Genomic DNA, 18,692 nt, shown 5'->3' on the forward strand with positions numbered 1-18,692 from the left:
TAGGATGTAGCAGAATGTCACTTCCATGTTTCACATAAATTTTTGACGGATCTGGGTGGAAGAAAACATTATGCGAGTCACTTTGAAAGTCACTGTTTTGTCCATATTGTTTGAAAAGACAGGGATTGTGGAATGCCTCCATTTTCTGGGTGAACACAGTCTGAGGAGGTGCATTTGCTATGTTCAGTAGATGCTGCTGTTCATTGCAGGGTCACAACTGTAGTGATTCGTGTGGGGAATGCTCACAGAATGAAGCAGAATGCTAGTAAATGCAGTTAACACACAATTCATTACCTCTAACAGATGTATAACAGAAATGCATATGCGCAGTTCAATAGTTCAGTTCCTTCCTCTGTGAGGCCTAAACACATATTGCTGCCAAAGAGTCTTATTTATATAATGCTTCACATCATTGGTGGTGAAGATCCCATATTTACAACATGCTTCATGTAAATGTACAATGAAACAGCAGACAAAATGCCCAACCCCTTAAACAAATAACACAAAATAATAATCAGTGAATGCATTTTTGAGCAATGAAGACTTTTTTCTTAAAGAGGAGTTACCCCAGAATATTATTCAACATGATATTATTCAATGAAAATATGCAAAAAATGTTAACTTACTGATTTGTCTCTCTGCAAGATTTTCAAAGATTCGAAGTACAAATGTGGCTGAAGTAACTTGTTTTAGGAGTTGAAAAAGTTTTTTTTTTCAGTTTAAACTCTCATAAATATAAAAGTCTAAAAATTTTGAAATTTACACCCAAGTTATTGTTTTCTTACCATGTGTTACACTTATCATTGATGTAGTGCCTCCAGATGTGCAAAACTGAATATGTTGTGTCCAGAATGAAATTTTCACTCCACAGCAGAATGTACACTGATACAAAACTTCTTGATAGATTAAAACTGTTTGCTGGAACAACACTTGAACTTGAGTGTCTCTGCTGCATTGCCAATGAAGCAGACACCAAAAAGTGTGTAAATTATCAGATGTTGACCTCCACCTCGAAGATGGCTTCATCTGTACCTCCGTCCATATCAAACCTACTAACCACCAGCAATACCTCCACTCTGACAGCTGCCACTCATTCCATACCGAGAAGTCTCTTCCATACAGCCTAGCCAACCACGGTCGTCACATTTGCAGTTCTGAGCAGTCCTTCTCGAAATATACCAATGGTCTCACTGAAGCCTTCACTGACCATAATTATCCTCCCAATCTTGTACAAAAACAAATCTCCTGTGCCTTATCTTTCCAGTCTCCCACCACCTCCAAAAGTCCCACTGTACCGCCCAGAACTGGAGCAACTGAATTACATTCTCCGCCAGGGTTTCGAATATCTCTCATCATGCCCTGAAATGAGAAATGTCCTGCTCACTATCCTTCCCACCCTTCCCACAATGGTATTCCACCATCCACCAAACCTACACGATATACTCATCCACCTTACACAACCCCTGCTCTGAATTCCTTACCTCATGGCTCATAACCCAGTAACAAACCTAGATGTGAGACCTGTCCCATACATCCTCCCACCACCACCACCTACTCCAGTCCAGTCACTGACATCACCTATCCCATCAAAGGCAAGACTACTTGTGAAACCAGTCATGTGGTCTACAAGCTAAGCTGCAACCATTGTGCTGCAGTCTATGGATCCATGACAACCAACAAGCTGTCTGTCTGCATGAATGGCCACTGACAAACTGTGGCCAAGAAACAAGTGGATTACTCTGTTGCTGAATATGCTGCCGAACGTGATTTCCTTCATTTCAATGATTGCTTCATAGCCTGTGCCATATGGATCCTTCCCACCAACACCACCTTTTCTGAATCGCACAGGTGGTTAGTCACTGTCCTCACTGATCCAGCCCCTTCCCTGCTCCTGTTCCAGCACTACACAGCTGTCATTCCACCACTCCACCCAGACTTTTTATTTCTCTCATTTTCTGCTACTTCCCCTGCCACTCCCCTTCCCACCTCTCCTCTGCCCTCCACCTAACCTGCAGCACTTCCACCATATTATCCCTCCCCCTCCCTGCTACAGCCTCCTCCTTACTCCCACCCAGTCACGACTTCCATCATGCACTGGTGCTGCTGCTCGCAGTGTGGATTCAGTTGTCTGAGACTGCAGTCATGTGTGTCAGTTGCGTTTGTGTGTGTGTGTGTGTGTGTGTGTGTGTGTATTGCTGACAGAGGCCAACTGCTGAAAGCTTTAATTGTGAAACTCTTTTTGTTGTGCCTATCTGTGACTCAGCATCTCCACTATATGATGAGTAGCAACTTTCTTTCTCAGAATATTGTTACATTCAATCTTGGATTTTCCATTGTTTTATCTTAATGATTTCTGTTGCATACATTCCATGACTAGGCTTTGTTTATCTTCAACATCTGTAAATGTAACATTATACATGACTGTAAATTTTATCAGCTAAACTGTAAACAGTATCTTGCATGCTAACATAATGGTGGAATACTCACATTGTCTCATCTACACCATTGTAACATATTAATTAGCTTGGATACATGCAAAGCTGGAATATAATGTTCTCGTACATTTCTTGCAAACTAAACTGCAGATTTTAACTTTTCCTATTTATTCTATTTAGTACATTTTCAGACACAAGTTAAACCAAGTCTGTGTAAAAATTCTTGCTCTTAGTAAATTACACATTACTAATTTATACAAATTATAACTATGAACTTTACATTATGTCTTTTCACCTTGAGCTCTACTTTAGAACTTCACACTTGGAACTCTCCATGAGAGCCAGTGTTTACCAACACATGCCTCAGCAATGTTAACCCTGTAACAACAAAATGAATACAATACAAGGTGTGACTGGAAAGTCTTAAGAATGGATCTGCTACTGCTTATCGGTTTGACGGGCAGGTACAAGGAGGGTGGGGAGTGAGACATTGCCTTGTCCTTGACCGCCCTCTGACAGAAAACTGCAATTTCCTTTATTCAGTTCATTGTGGCAGCTGGTTGAGTGTGGGTCTGTTAGGGCTTGTTGCTGGATTCTATCTGCATGAAAATGGCCGTAAAAATGGAGCAACAAGTTTGGGTGAAATTTTGTTTTAAAACCGGAAATCAGCTTCTGAGACTTACAAACTATTAGAAACAGCTTTTGGAGATAATTGTATGAGCCAGTCAAATGTTTTTGTCTGATTCAACAGATTTAAAAATGGATGTGAATCAATTGAAGATGAACCACAGTCTGGCAATCCTTCCACCTCAAAAACGAATGAAAATGTTGCAAAAGCTCATAATTTAGTGCACTCTGATCATAGACTTACAATTAGGGAGATGGATGATGAATTTAATTTAAGTTTCTATGCAGTTCAATCAATTCTAGCTGAAGATCTGAACATGCATCGAGTGTCCGCAAAATTCATTCCAAAAGTGTTCTCAAGTGACTAGAGACAGTAACGACTTCAAGTGTGCCAAGAGCTGATTAATTGGACTAAAAATGACCCAGACTGGTTGAATAGGGTAACTACAGGTGGCACATCATGGGAATATGGATATGATCCTGAAACCAAAGTGCAGTCTTCACAGTGGAAGACTCCAGGTTCATGATGACCAAAAAAGCACGGCAAAGTCGGTCGAAGGTAAAGACAATGTTGTTGACTTTTTTGATTCTACCAGTATTGTGCATCATGAATTTACCCCTGTAGGACAGACAATTAATCAGGAATACTACAAATGTATCCTTGAGCATTTGCACGAAAATGTGCAGAAGAAAAGGCCTGCTGTTTCATAAACTGAAATTTTCACTGAAAGGGAAGCGATTTGACTCAATTGAAAACATCCAGGCAAATACAGAGAGAGGCCTTAACACACTTTAGAAAAAAAAATTCCAGGAATGTTTTCAAAAGTGGAAACACCATTGGAGTCAGTGTGTTCCATCAGAAGGGGACTATTTTGAAGGAGATGCACCACAGTAGCATGTAAGTACCACCATTGTACAATTACAAGCCCATTCTTAAAACTTTCCAATCACACCTCCTATAATTTTAAACTCTGGAACACATTTACAAAACTTACCTACTTTCAATACAGTTCTATAATTAACTTACAACAAAACAATTTTCAGTTGATTGTTTTCCTTTTCTTTATATAAAATTCTGTTAACCTTCTCTTTATAATGATATTTTGACTACCTGCGCAATTGAAACAGCTGACATAACTCTTTTATATTCGGATTTCAAACCAATGATTACATAACTTCTCATTTAGTGATTTGACATTATGAAACATATATCACTCCTTTCCATTAGCAAATTATAATATAATAATATTTATCTTCACATTACAGGTTTTCTTTATTTGTTTACATAAGAAATACTCATTTATTTTGTACTTTGAATGATGAATTAATTACAAATAAATAAAAGCTAAATTACAATACATGCCTCAGTTCTTGTATATAGATAACATTTTTACTGCTTCTGCGTCCCCCCCAGGGGGTCCACAACTCTTTTGTGGACACGTGCGTAGCGAGCACGGGACCCCGAGCTAATGTGGCCCTCCTTCCTTTCCGGGCTGCATACCTTCCCTTTCCGCATCCTTCCCCATCCCCCATCTTCGCCCCCCCCCCCCCACCTCTGGCTCTTTCCTTCCCTTTCTCCCCCTCTGGGAGTATGGTTTGTGCCTACATCCGGAGACGGACGCTCGAAACTGTTACAAATTCCTTGCTTTCTACACTTGCAAGTCATCGTCCTTCCTCTGTCCTTCTCTTTTCCTTCCCTCTTCTCTTTGCCCTTTTCTCCGCTGCGGCGTTTGAGACCCCTCTTCTTTCCTTTCCCTTTCTCTTTTTTTTTTCCTCCCTGTGCGTGTCTGAAGGCCGACCCACGAATTTCCATGCGTAGCCGGTGACGGGGTAACGCGTAATTCCCCGCCCCGGGTAGACAGGTAGGACACGTACGTACCCCCTGGTAACGGCCAGGCCCAGGGAGGGTTGATTACCCGAGCTGATACCTTCCAAAAGTGCCGATTGGTCCCTCCGTCCGTTTGTCGGGAGGTGTGACCTGAGGTGTGAACAATCACCTAAGGCGGGAGTGCCCTCAGAGAGGGCCCCCACAAGGGAGGAGCGCCCCATCAGAGACGCCGGTAATCATGGGGGATTCTTCTGCAATGGTTTCCTCACCTTCCACTATGTCTGCTCACAAGCGTAAGTTCACTGATCTCAGCCACAGACAGTTCTTCCATCGTTGCCACAGTTCCTTGTTGTTTCTCGGTCAGCCGAAGGTCACGACTTCTCCACGGTCAACCCTTTCATTATTCAGAAAGATGTCGACGCAATTGCAGGTCCTGTAAAGTCTTGTTCCAGATTACGGAATGGCACCCTGTTGTTAGAAACAGTCAGTGCCCTCCAGGCACAAAAATTGCTGCGTACTTCTCTGCTCCACACCTTCCCTGTCCGGGTTGAAGCGCACCGCACTTTAAATTCCTCGTGTGGAGTCATTTACACACGCTCCCTTGATGGATTGTCTGACAAAGAAATTCAGCACTACCTGTCTGACCAGGGCGTAACGGCTGTTCATAGAGTTATGAAAAGGGTTGACACGAACATCATTCCAACCCGCACTGTCTTCTTGACATTTGACAAAGTTCAACTCCCATCGAAAATTAAAGCAGGCTATGAGATAATTTCCATTCACCCTTACATCCCAAACCCTACGTGTTGCTATCGGTGTCAGCGGTTCAATCACACCAGCCAGTCCTGTTCCAATCTGGCCAAATGTGTTACGTGTGGCATGGATGCCCATGAGGGTGCTTGTCCACCTCCATCCCCTCGCTGCATCAACTGTATGGGTGACCACGCTGCTTCCTTTCGAGGTTGCCCCATTTTTAAGGACGAAAAGCTCATCCAGGAAATAAGAGTGAAGGAAAAGGTGTCGACCTTTGCTGCTCGGAAATTATTCACCAGTCGACAGCCCACCGTGCCTCAGACAGGAAAATACAGCACTGTCCTTGCTTCTCCTTGGCCAACAAAGGAGGCAGCCACGCAGACTTGTGACCTCACCTTTAGTGCCACGGTCGTCAGATCAGCCAGCGCAAAGATCGCCCGTTCAACCTCACCACTTTCGCCTGCCCACTCTATGCCTCACCCTTCGTCGTGTTCTGCTAAATCTCGAGCCCAAAAGTCAGACACCAAGACTTCGAAAAAAGAGCATACTTGTGAAGAGTTTTTACGTACCGCAACTTCCCAACCATCGGTTCCTCGTTCATCTAAACATCATACTTCCAAGAAGGCTACAAAGAAACCCAGTTCCTCTCCTTCTCCGCCAAGGCATGTCTCATCTACAACACCACCTGGCGGAAATTGCCCTCGGCCGTCTTCTGTGTCGCCGAGGCGCACTGCTGGTGGCCGATCAACCGGCTGATCGCTGGTGGCAGGAGCTGCTCCTGACCAACCTATGGATCAGGATCTTCTGCCTTCGGCTGAATGCCATTCCATGCTGTCGGTCGCAAGCTCTGAGTAGTCGTTGAGTTGACAGCATCCTTGGTCACATTCCTCCATTTTCTGTTCACCCTATGTCCATTATCCACTGGAATATCCGTGGTATTCGAGGCAATCGGGATGAATTGTCGATCCTCATACGATCCTACTCGCCGGTCATCTTCTGTCTTCAGGAAACAAAGCTGCGTCCCCATGACCGCTTTGTTCTCCCTCATTTTCAGTCCATCCGATATGATCTCCCCTCTGTTGAAGGCACTCTAGCACATGGAGGACTCATGATTCTTCTCCATGAAACACTCCATTATTACCCAATCCATTTAAACACTTCCTTCCAAGCCGTCGCTGTCTGTCTTTCCCTTTCCGGATACACGTTCTCTCTTTATACTGTATACATTCCATCGTCCACACCAATGGCACGAGCTGATCTCCTTCATCTTCTTGGTCAGCTTCCACCCTCCTATTTGCTGGTTGGGGACTTCAATGCCCACCACCCGCTTTGGGGATCTCCATATCCTTGTCCACGTGGCTCACTATTGCTAGACGTCTTCCACCAAGCGGATCTAGTTTGCCTCAACACTGGGGTCCCTACATTTTTGTCTGCCTCCACGACAAATTTATCTCATTTGGACCTTGCGGTCGGTACTGTTCCGCTAGCTCGGCGCTCTGAATGGTTGGCCCTTGATGATACACACTCGAGTGACCACTTTCCATGTGTCCTTAGACTGCAGCCTCAACTGCCATACATGCGCCCGTGACGCTGGAAGGTTGCCCAAGCTGATTGGACACTTTTTTCGTCTCTAGTGACATTCAATGACCATCACTTTCCCAGCGTCGACGATGAGGTCACACATATTACCGACATTATTCTTACAGCTGCGGAACATTCAATACCACGCAGCTCTGAACTGCCCCGGCGCCCCCCAGTTCCTTGGTGGAACGAGGCATGCTGTGATGCAATACGTGAGCGGCGACGTGCTCTCCGCGTTTTCCGCCACCATCCTACTTTGGCCAACTGTATCCGCTATAAGCAGTTCCGTGCGCAATGCCGTCGTGTCATCCGCGATAGCAAGAAGTCAAGCTGGAAATTCTTTATTAGCTCATTTAACACCTTCACTCCCTCGGAAGTTTGGAGTCGGCTTCAACGGTTCTCAGGCGCGCCTAGTTTCTCCCCGGTCTCTGGGCTCACTGTCACGCATGATACATTAGTGGACCCCGTCGCAATTTCTAACTCGTTGGGTCAGCACTTTGCTGAGATTTCGAGCTCTTCGAATTACCCGCCAGCGTTTCTCCCGAAGAAACGTGCAGCGGAAGTGCGACCTCTTGCTTTCTCCTCTCAAAATCGCAAAAGCTACAATACTGTTTTCTCCATGCGGGAACTCCAACATGCCCTCTCTTCTTCTCGCTCCTCCGCCCCAGGACCGGATGGTATCCATGTCCAAATGTCGCTGCATTTATCAACCCATAGTCTGTGTTACCTCCTTCGCCTTTATCATTGAATTTGGACCGACAGTACTTTTCCCAGACGATGGCGGGAAGCTATCATCATTCCTGTTCCGAAACCTGGAAAGGACAAACATCTCCCCTCTAGCTATCGCCCCATTTCTCTCACAAGTAGTGTCTGTAAGGTTTTGGAGCGTATGGTGAATTACCGTTTAGCGTGGTGGCTGGAATCCCGCAGTCTTTTAACACCTGCCCAATGTGGATTCCGAAAGCATCGTTCTGCAGTTGACCATCTTGTTGCTCTCTCCACTTATATCATGAACAATTTTCTCCGGAAACGCCAAACAGTAGCAATATTTTTTGATCTGGAGAGAGCATACGACACCTGTTGGAGGACAGGCATCCTCCGCACACTGTTCTCTTGGGGCTTTCGAGGTCAGCTACCCCTTTTTCTTCACGAATTTATGGCAGAGCGCACATTTAGGGTGCGGGTGAACACTACTCTCTCCCGTACTTTCTCCCAAGAAAACGGAGAACCCCAGGGCTCCATGCTGAGTGTTGTACTGTTTGCCATTGCCATCAATCCAATTATGGATTGTCTCCTTCCTGATGTCTCGGGCTCCCTCTCTGTGGGCGATTTTGCGATCTACTACAGCTCTCAACGGACCAGCCTTCTTGAACGACGTCTTCAAGTATGTCTCGATCGCCTCCACTCTTGGAGCATCGAAACCGGCTTCCGTTTATCTCCCAGTAAGACCGTTTGTGTTAATTTTTGGCGACGTAAGGAGTTTCTTCCGCCCTCCTTACATCTAGGTCCTGTCAACCTTCCGTTTTCAGATGTCGCTAAATTCTTGGGTCTTATGTTTGACAGAAAACTGTGCTGGTCCTCCCACGTTTCCTATCTTTCGGCTCGCTGTCTGCGATCCCTTAACACCCTCCGTGTCCTGAATGGTACCTCCTGGGGAGCGGACCGAGTGGTCCTTCTCCGCCTCTATCGCACCTTAGTGCGCTCGAAATTGGACTATGGAAGCATAGTCTACTTCTCTGCTCGGCCGCCTATTCTTCGGCGTCTCGACTCTATCCACCACCGTGGATTACGTTTAGTGTCTGGAGCTTTTTACACTAGCCCTGTGGAAAGCCTTTATGCTGAGACTGCTGAACCTCCGCTGTCCAATCGGCGAGCAGTCCTTCTGAGTCGTTATGCTAGCCATCTGTATTCCATGCCTGCTAATCCAGCCCATGACCTTTTTTTCGACGCCTCCTTTGATGTAGGGTATGCAGGCCGCCCCTCCTCCCTACTACCACCAGGAGTCCGCTTCCGTCAACTGCTCCATTCTCTTTCCTTCCGCTTTCCTAAAACCTTCTTGACAACTTGGGGTACAGCACCGCCTTGGCTCCATCCTTGGATCTGCCTGCTCTGTGACCTTTGTCAATTTCCCAAGGATGGTACCCCTTCACTTGTTTATCATTGGGCATTTGCTGCTCTATGTGCACAAATGACGGACGCCACATTTATTTACACCGACGGCTCGAAAACATTGTTTGGTGTAGGGAGTGCCTATATTGTTGGCGACACCCCAAATCACTTTCGGCTTCCCGCCCAGTGTTCAGTTTATACTGCGGAGCTTTACGCTATACTCCAGGCTGTCCACTACATCCGCCGCCATCAGCGGATACAGTACGTTATCTGCTCAGATTCTCTCAGCTCTCTCCTCAGTCTCCAAGCTCTTTATCCTGTGCACCCTCTGGTCCACCGGATTCAGGACTGTCTGCACTTGCTCCACCTGGGGGGCATCTCGGTGGCGTTCCTCTGGCTCCCGGGACACGTTGGTATCTGTGGAAATGAGGCGGCCGATATTGCAGCCAAGGCTGCAGTCTCTCTTCTTCGGCCAGCTACTCAATCGATTCCCTTCGCCGATCTACGGAGCGTTTTATGTCGTCGTGTTGTTCATTTATGGCATGCGCATTGGTCGACACTTCCCCATAATAAATTGCGGGACGTGAAAGCTCTTCCTTGTGCTTGGACCTCTTCCTCCCGAACGCGTCTTCGGGAGGAGGTAATTTTAACTCGACTCCGGATAGGGCACTGTATTTTTAGCCATCAACATCTTTTAAGCAGTGATCCTCCCCCACTATGTCCCCACTGCTCTCAGCTGTGGACGGTAAGACACCTGTTAATTGAGTGCCCCTATTTTAATCCGTTACGATCCCGTCTACAGCTATCGCCTGATATATCGTCGATTTTAGCAGATGACACGCGCTCAGCCGACCGCGTTCTCCAGTTTATCAGTGCTAGTGAAATGACGTCAGTCATTTGAAGCTTTTTTTGGGGACAACCAACCCCTTTCTGTAGTGGATTTTTAAGCCTTCCTTCTGCTTTTAGTTTCTCCAATTTTATGACTTTCGTTCCCATTGCTGCTGGTTTTCAATTTCGGTTTTTTACTGTTTCCTAAGTCACGGACCGGGCGCTAATGACCATATCAGTTTTGCGCCCTAAAACCAAAACAAAACAAAACAAAAACAAAAAAAAATTTTTACTGCTTGTATGTTTTTTTATTGATGTCTTCAAAATATTTACACTCCCTAGTGATCTACCAACCCACCATCAAAGCATTCTCATTAACCTACCCAATACACTGTAATACATCATACACCATTACTATCAACACCAGGCAAACACACAGACTTCTCCTCTGGATCATCCTTTGGATCATATTGTTGTTTGACACACTTCGAACATTAAATTGGCCACCAGATGATGCAGCCTTGTGCTGAGACTTTTTTTCTTTTATGTTACATATGACCGCACTTGTACAACACTAATAAATTGTATGACAGTATTATGAAATCGATAGATTGATGCTCTCCAGAGAGGAGACATTGAGATGCAGGCAGGTATGACAAAGAGACTACTATACATCTGAATTTTGGCCAAAAGGCCCTCTTCTATACTAGAAAATACACACACATTCTTGCAAGCACAAATCAGAATTGCATGACCACTGTCTCTGGTCACTGAGGCCTCCCACCTCCTCTATATGGTGAGTATCAATCTATCCATTTCATAATATTGTCATTATTCCATCCTAGATTTTCCACTGTGTGACAAATAAAGTGTAGTTTGACATCTTAAACACTGCTGCTGACACCATGTACGGGTGGGGGTGGTGAGGCCAATGCAGAAGATGTATGGTGGGAGGAGTTCTCTTCCCAATTTTGCTGTTTAATCTCAATTTGACTAGAAGACCCTCTTTCAAATTCTGAAAGTGGCAGGGGTAAAATACAGGGAGCAAAAGGCTATTTACAAATTGTACAGAAACCAGATGGCAGTTATAAGAATCGAGGGGCATGAAAGGGAAGCAGTGGTTGGGAAGGGAGTGAGACAGGGTTGTAGCCTCTCACCAATGTTATTCAATCTGTATATTGAGCAAGCAGTAAAGGAAACAAAAGAAAAATTCGGAGTTGGAATTAAAATCCATGGAGAAGAAATAAAAACCAATGACATTGTAATTCTGTCAGAGACAGCAAATGACCTGGAAGAGCAGCTGAACGGAATGGACAGTGTCTTGAAAAGAAAATATAAGATGAACAAAACAAAAGCAAAGTGAGGATAATGGAATGTAGTCAAATTAAATTGGGTGATGCTGCAGGAATTAGATTAGGAAATGAGACACTTAAAGTAGTAAACGAGTTTTGCTATTTGGGGAGCAAAATAACTGATGATGGTCAAAGTAGAGATGATATAAAATGTAGACTGGCAATGGCAAGGAAAGCGTTTCTGATGAAGAGAAATTTGTTAACATCGAGTATAGATTTAAGTGTCAGGAAGTTGTTTCTGAAAGTATTTGTATGGAGTATAGCCATGTATGGAAGTGAAATGTGGACGATAAATAGTTTAGACAAGAAGAGAGTAGAAGCTTTTGAAATGTGGTGCTACAGAAGAATGCTGAAGATTAGATGGGTAGGTCGCATAACTAATGAGGAGGTATTGAATAGAATTGGAGAGAAGAGAAATTTGTGGCACAACTTGACTAGAAGAAGGGATCGGTAGGTAGGGCATATTCTGAGGCATCAAGGAATCATCAATTTAGTATTGGAGGGCAGCGTGGAGGGTAAAAGTCGTAGAGGGAGACCAAGAGATGAATACACTAAACAGATTCAGAAGGATGTAGGTTGCAGTAGGTACTGGGAGATGAAGAAGCTTGCACAGGATAGAGTAGCATGGAGATCTGCATCAAACCAGTCTCTGGACTAAAGACCACAACAACAACAACAACAATCTCAATTTCTCTATTCTTATCATACCTTAAATGCAGGAATCTTGAGTTGCAAAAAGTTACTGATTTTATGATTATATGTTGCCTGTTTAATCTATTAAAGTCTGTTAAACAGAAATATCATGTTTTACATTTGGTTATAGTTTCATTGTGAAGGCTGTTTCAAACTTCCTAATTTTTTTTTCCCCACTAGGAACTTCTTCACACCTGTTCACAAGCATCTTCAATAACCACTACAGTGCTCCATCAGGATTCTGCTTTGATATTCTGTGTAATGATGAGCCAGTCAATGATGATCCTGACAGTAGAGGCTACAATGTTGATGAGAAAGTAAGAACATATAGCAAATGCTTACTAATGGGTACCGACTTAAATAATTGACATCCTCATTTAATAAATTACATTGTTCTGTGTTCTAATAGAGTTAACACTATTTCAGGTTAACAACTTCATAAATTTTGCTAGAAATGTAGCAAAATATTATGTCACCAATAACATTATTGTTCCAATGGGGGACGACTTTCACTACCAAGATGCACATGTGAATTTTAAAAATATGGACAAACTTATATGGTATGTTGTTGCATTAAAATATAGTTTATTGTATTCTATTACATCAAGTTGGTGTAAGGGTTTCTTCTTACATTTGCTTATGTCATGATCTGAGAAAAATCTATTCATCTGTGGCATAAAATGGAGATGCATAGGAAACAGTGGAGTCCACCAAGCTTTCAGAACCACAGCCCCTTCTTATGGAGAACACTTGTGATGTATTGAGGACATCACAAAGGTGTCATTTGTGGTCAAATACAAAAGCACAATTTGCAAGCTCAGCTAGCATCTGCATTTATGTTCGAGCATGCACTTCTCACTGTGTTCCCATATTTTTGTCCAGTCCTTGTATAAATGAGCTAGTAAACAGAGTCAGAAGTTCCACAAGGCTTTTTGCTGATTAAGTTGTTGTGTACAGCAAAGTCATAACTCTAGAAAATCATACCAAAATGAACAAAGACCTGCAGACATCTAGATAACACGTATGTAATGCATTGCACGTAAATAGGAAGAAAGACCCATTATTGTAGAATTGCAGAACAGTTACTGCAAGCAAATATCTAAGTGTATGCCTATGGAACAATTTAAAGAAGAACAACAACATAGGACTAATTGCAGATAAGGCAGATGGCATCCTGAGATTAGTTGAAAGTATCCTCATGAAATGTAGTTCACCCAATCACAAAACCCTCAATCTATCAATACTTGAGCATTGCTCATCAGTCTGTGATCTGCATCAAATAGGATATATAGAGGAAATAAAGAGGATCTGAAGAAGAACAGATCATTTATTTACAGGTTTATTTAGTATGCATGAAAGTGTCATGGAGGCAATTGGCCATGTCTAGTGTCAGACACTGCAAGAGATGCATTCTGCATTGCAGTGTGCTTTACCATTAAAAATTCCAAAAGCACATCTCTAGAAGAGTCAACCAATATGTTGGTTTCGTCTATGTACAGGGTGATTATAATGAAAGTTAAACTTTCAAAAAGCTGTACAAATAAACCACTGGTCAGAATGATGTCAAATTGCAACGAAATATTATCGGAGAAGGGGGAAAACGTGTGGCAGAAGAAACAAAAAAAATTGTGTGAAAATTGATTGATAGGTGACGCTATATTTGTGAGAACATGTAAATGAAAACACCTGTCATGTGCACGACCCATTGAAGTTGGTATAAACATGCAACATACAAGGCTTTTCCTCCTTTCACATCTGTGACGTTCACCATGACTGCCTAAATGAAAGATCATGCTCTGCTTGTAAAGCTGTATTACAAGAATGATGACTGTGCACACATTGCTCTGCAGAAGTTCCAGACACTGAAGGTTTTAAAAAAAGCCATTGGTCCGACAACTGTCATGGGTCTGTAGAAAATGATTCGGAAATTCAAAAAGACGGGTTCTTTTGCTGTGCAGCCTGGTAGAGGGACGAAACAAATTGATTCGACATCAGAAGAACTAGTGGCCACAGCAATACAGGAGGAGATGAGTGGTGGTCTGCAAATGTATAGAGCATGGCAAATTGACCGAACATCAGACATACCCATGAGCACGGTGAGTAAAATCCTGCGAAACATCCTTTCTTGCTATCCATTCAAAATTACCCATGTGCGTGAGTTGCTTCCTGCTGATCGGCCAGCAAGAGAGACCTTTACTTTAGAATTTCTTGCTCACATGTAAGTGGTCTCTGATTGGCCAAGTAAGATTTTGTGGACAGATGAAGCCCACTTCCAGCTGACAGGATGTGTCAACACACAGAACTGTCGAGTGTGGGCAACGGAAAATCCACATGCAAATCAACCCGTGCCACTTCATCCTGAAAAGGTCACTGTGTGGTGCGGGTTTATGGTATCATTTATCATAGGGCCATATTTTTTCTAAGAGACAGGTGCTTCTGGTCCTGTTACCTGTACTGTCACTGGTAAGCGCTGTGAGTGTCTTTTGTGCAACCACATCATTCCAGCTCTCCAACAACATGGAAGTGTGGAGGGGATCATTTTTATGCAAGGTGGCACACCTCCACACATTGCAAATCCAGTTAAGCAACTACTGAAGCACCTTTTCAGAAATGCTAGAATTATCAGCCACCATTTCCCTACAGCCTGATCGTAATCTGTGTGACTTCTGGCTTTGGGCTATCTGAAAGATGTTGTGTCCAATTGCAAACTTAGCTGCATTGAAGGCATGCAGTGCACAACACATTCTGAAAGTGACCCCAGAAACACTTTGATCAGTTGTGGAACACGCTTTTTCTCAATTTCAACTTGTTGCAGAAAATGGTGAGCAGCATATTGAACATGTTTTGCACCAGTAACATGGAAATTAATAATCTGATTTGGTTTTGATTGATGCTTTTTATGTGGTTTTTGGCCTCAGAACAATTAAAAACCTATGTGATTGATGCTTTTTAAGTGGTTTTTGGCCTCAGGACAATTAAAAACCAAAGTGAATGATTTATGCGTTTTTTGGCCCAAGCACAATTAAAAACTGATTTTTCCCATCTGATGTGATATGACCTTGCCGTGGTGGATGGTCTTATGTAACTAACAGTATCACACCTGTTCACCCATACACACAGCACCATCTATTGCTACATTTTGGAGCTATTAAATTTTATTCTGCCATACACTTTCCCCCTTCTCCGATAATGTTCAGTTACAATTTGAGGTTAGTCTGACCAGTGGTGTTATTTCTACAGCAGTTTGAAAGTTTAACTTTATTTATAAACACCCTGTATATCTTGCAAAAAGTCCATGAAGATAAAATTAGAGAGATTTGAGCTCATACCGAGGCTTACCAGTGATTGTTCTTCCCGTGAGCCATCCACAAGTGGAACAGGAAAAGGGAGAAATGACAGTGCTACACAATGTAAGCCTCTGCCACACACTGTAAGGTGACTTATGCTCACTCTTGATACTAACTTTTACCCAAACATTCTCATATGCAGCTTCAATTGTAGTCTGGGTGGATTTGAGTAACACGTCTACTGCAATGAATACTCCAGTTTCTTTCCTGTAAACCTAAACTTCTGCTATACACTTAGATTTACTGAAAAAAATCTCAGCACTGTCAATTAGTTAGCTTTCTGAACACAGTGTTATATGAGCTCCATTGCTTTTGAGGAGTGCTTTGAACTCTGGAACTTTGTCATGAATGCCTGAATGCTGTGAAGGTTGCTCACTAGGCTTTTAATAGCTTCATCTGTGGATAGGGGTCTAACACTGATAGAGTGCATGCAGAATAAGGTGGCCAGTAGGTGCACAGTTGACTGGGAAAGTGTGGGGAGAGCAGTAGTGGTGGGAGTTGCAGGCGCAAAGGTGCTGAGTGTTATGAGAATTTCTTTGCCCGCTTTCAGTGCTGACAGGTGCACACCCTGAAATCTTTCTTAAATGATTTAACAGAAACCAATTGGTAAAAAAATTACTTTTGTGTTACTTACAGCTTTATGTATCAGCATCATGAAGAAGTGCCCATCATTTTGTTAATGGTCATAGTTATTGTGGTATTTTGCAATGAAATAACACACTGCACCAAATTCAAAAAGTTTGAAATGAAGAATAGGGGTCGCTATGATTTTATGTTTGATGCATATTACCTGATATGTTGCTGCATATGAAATGTAGCTGTTGTTGTTGTTGTTGTGGTCTTCAGTCCCGAGACTGGTTTGATGCAGCTCTCCATGCTACTCTATCCTGTGCAAGCTTCTTCATCTCCCAGTACCTACTACAACCTACATCCTTCTGAATCTGCTAAGTGTATTCATCTCTTGGTCTCCCTCTACGATTTTTACCCTCCATGCTGCCCTCCAATACTAAATTGGTGATCCCTTGATGCCTCAACACAGTCCTACCAACCGATCCCTTCTTCTAGTCAAGTTGTGCCACAAACTTCTCTTTTGCCCAATCCTATTCAATACTTCCTCATTAGTTATGTGATCTACCCATCTAATCTTCAGCATTCTTCTGTAGCACCACATTTCAAAAGCTTCTATTCTCTTCTTGTCCAAACTATTTATCGTCCATGTTTCACTTCCATAACTTCCATACAAATACTTTCAGAAACGACTTCCTGACACTTAAATCTATACTCGATGTTAACAAATATCTCTTCTTCAGAAACGCTTTCCTTGCCATTGCCAGTCATCATCATCATCATCATCATCATTTAAGACTGATTATGCCTTTCAGCATTCAGTCTAGAGCATAGCCCCCCTTATAAAATTCCTCCATGATCCCCTATTCAGTGCCAACACTGGTGCCTCTTCTGATGTTAAGCCTATTACTTCAAAATCATTCTTAACCGAATCCAGGTACCTTCTCCTTGGTCTACCCCGACTCCTCCTACCCTCTACTGCTGAACCCATGAGTCTCTTGGGTAACCTTGCTTCTCCCATGCGTGTAATATGACCCCACCATCTAAGCCTGTTCGCCCTGACTGCTACATCTATAGAGTTCATTCACAGTTTTTCCTTGATTTCCTCATTGTGCACACCCTCCTGCCATTGTTCCCATCTACTAGTACCTGCAATCATCCTAGCTACTTTCATATCCGTAACCTCAACCTTATTGATAAGGTAACCTGAATCCACCCAGCTTTTGGTCCCATACAACAAAGTTGGTCGACAGATTGAACGGTGCACAGATAACTTAGTCTTGGTACTGACTTCCTTCTTGCAGAAGAGAGTAGATCGTAGCTTAGTATTCACTGCATTAGCTTTGCTACACCTTGCTTCCAGTTCTTTCACTGTGTTGCCATTGCCAGTCTACATTTTATATCCTCTCTACTTCGACCATCATCAGTTATTTTGCTCCCCAAATAACAAAACTCCTTTACTACTTTAACCATCTCATTTCCTAATCTAATCCCCTCAGCATCACCCAACTTAATTTGACTACATTCCATTATCCTCATTTTGCTTTTGTTGATGTTCATCTTATACCCTCCTTTCAAGACACTATCGATTCCGTTCAACTGCTCTTCCAAGTCCTTTGCTGTCTCTGACAGAATTACAATGTCATCGGCGAACCTCAAATTTTTGATTTCTTCTCCATGGATTTTAATACCTACTCCGAATTTTTCTTTTGTTTGCTTCACTGCTTGCTCAATATACAGATTGAATAACATCAGGAAGAGACTACAACCCTATCTCACTCCCTTCCCAACCACTGCTTCCCTTTCATGTCCCTCGACTCTTGTAACTGCCATCTGGTTTCTGTACAAATTGTAAATAGCCTTTCTTTCCCTGTATTTTATCCCTGCCACCTTCAGAATTTGAAAGAGAGTATTCCAATCAACATTGTCAAAAGCTTTCTGTAAATCTACAAATGCTAAAAATGTAGGTTTGCCTTTCCTTAATCTAGCTTCTAAGATAAGTCATAGGGTCAGTATTGCCTCACGTGTTCCAACATTTCTACGGAATCCAAATTTAGCTAATATTCTGAATTTTTCTTTGGACTTGGGTGTAGTTGTCTATCCTCACCAATCTTAAAAGCTGATGTTATGTAGCACACTCTTTTGCGAGCCGGAATGTAATGAGACATTGTCATTTTGATATTAGTGCCTTTACTCTTTCACTTGATCCATGTTTCAGTGACATGTATGGTAGGTCTGCCATCTTCACAGAACTTTTTTATTTTATTTAAATAGTCAATACATGTACTGCATATTTCTAAATATTGCACAAACACTTTCCTGTTATCCAATGCTTTGCACCACATAGTGCATATTAGACATGTTAATTACACAAAAATATGTAAATAATACATGGACATTAAAAAATTGACATACCAGAAGCCTGACTTGTGAAATAGGTGCTGTAATGAAGAAATTCTTCCTTTAAAGGAGGCATTTTCTCTTATGATGGAAAAATAAGACTTTTATTGAAGGAAGCTGTTTGATTGTCACATGAAAAGTATGTATCAGTCTCCTCAAACCTTATTCATTG

The 18,692-nt window shown here is 42.7% G+C and overlaps 1 protein-coding gene across 1 annotated transcript in view; it reads left to right on the forward strand.

The window, feature by feature from the left end:
• The window catches only part of LOC126456031 (lysosomal alpha-mannosidase-like), a 189,152-nt gene that overhangs the window by 47,200 nt on the left and 123,260 nt on the right, over positions 1-18,692 (forward strand). Inside the window, exons 5-6 of the mRNA XM_050091790.1 lie at positions 12,387-12,523; positions 12,633-12,766. Coding sequence (XP_049947747.1) covers positions 12,387-12,523; positions 12,633-12,766 — 271 coding nt within the window. The remainder of the gene's footprint in view (positions 1-12,386; positions 12,524-12,632; positions 12,767-18,692) is intronic.

The sequence above is a fragment of the Schistocerca serialis genome, chromosome 1 (genome assembly GCF_023864345.2).
Source record: "Schistocerca serialis cubense isolate TAMUIC-IGC-003099 chromosome 1, iqSchSeri2.2, whole genome shotgun sequence".
Lineage (NCBI taxonomy): Eukaryota > Metazoa > Arthropoda > Insecta > Orthoptera > Acrididae > Schistocerca > Schistocerca serialis.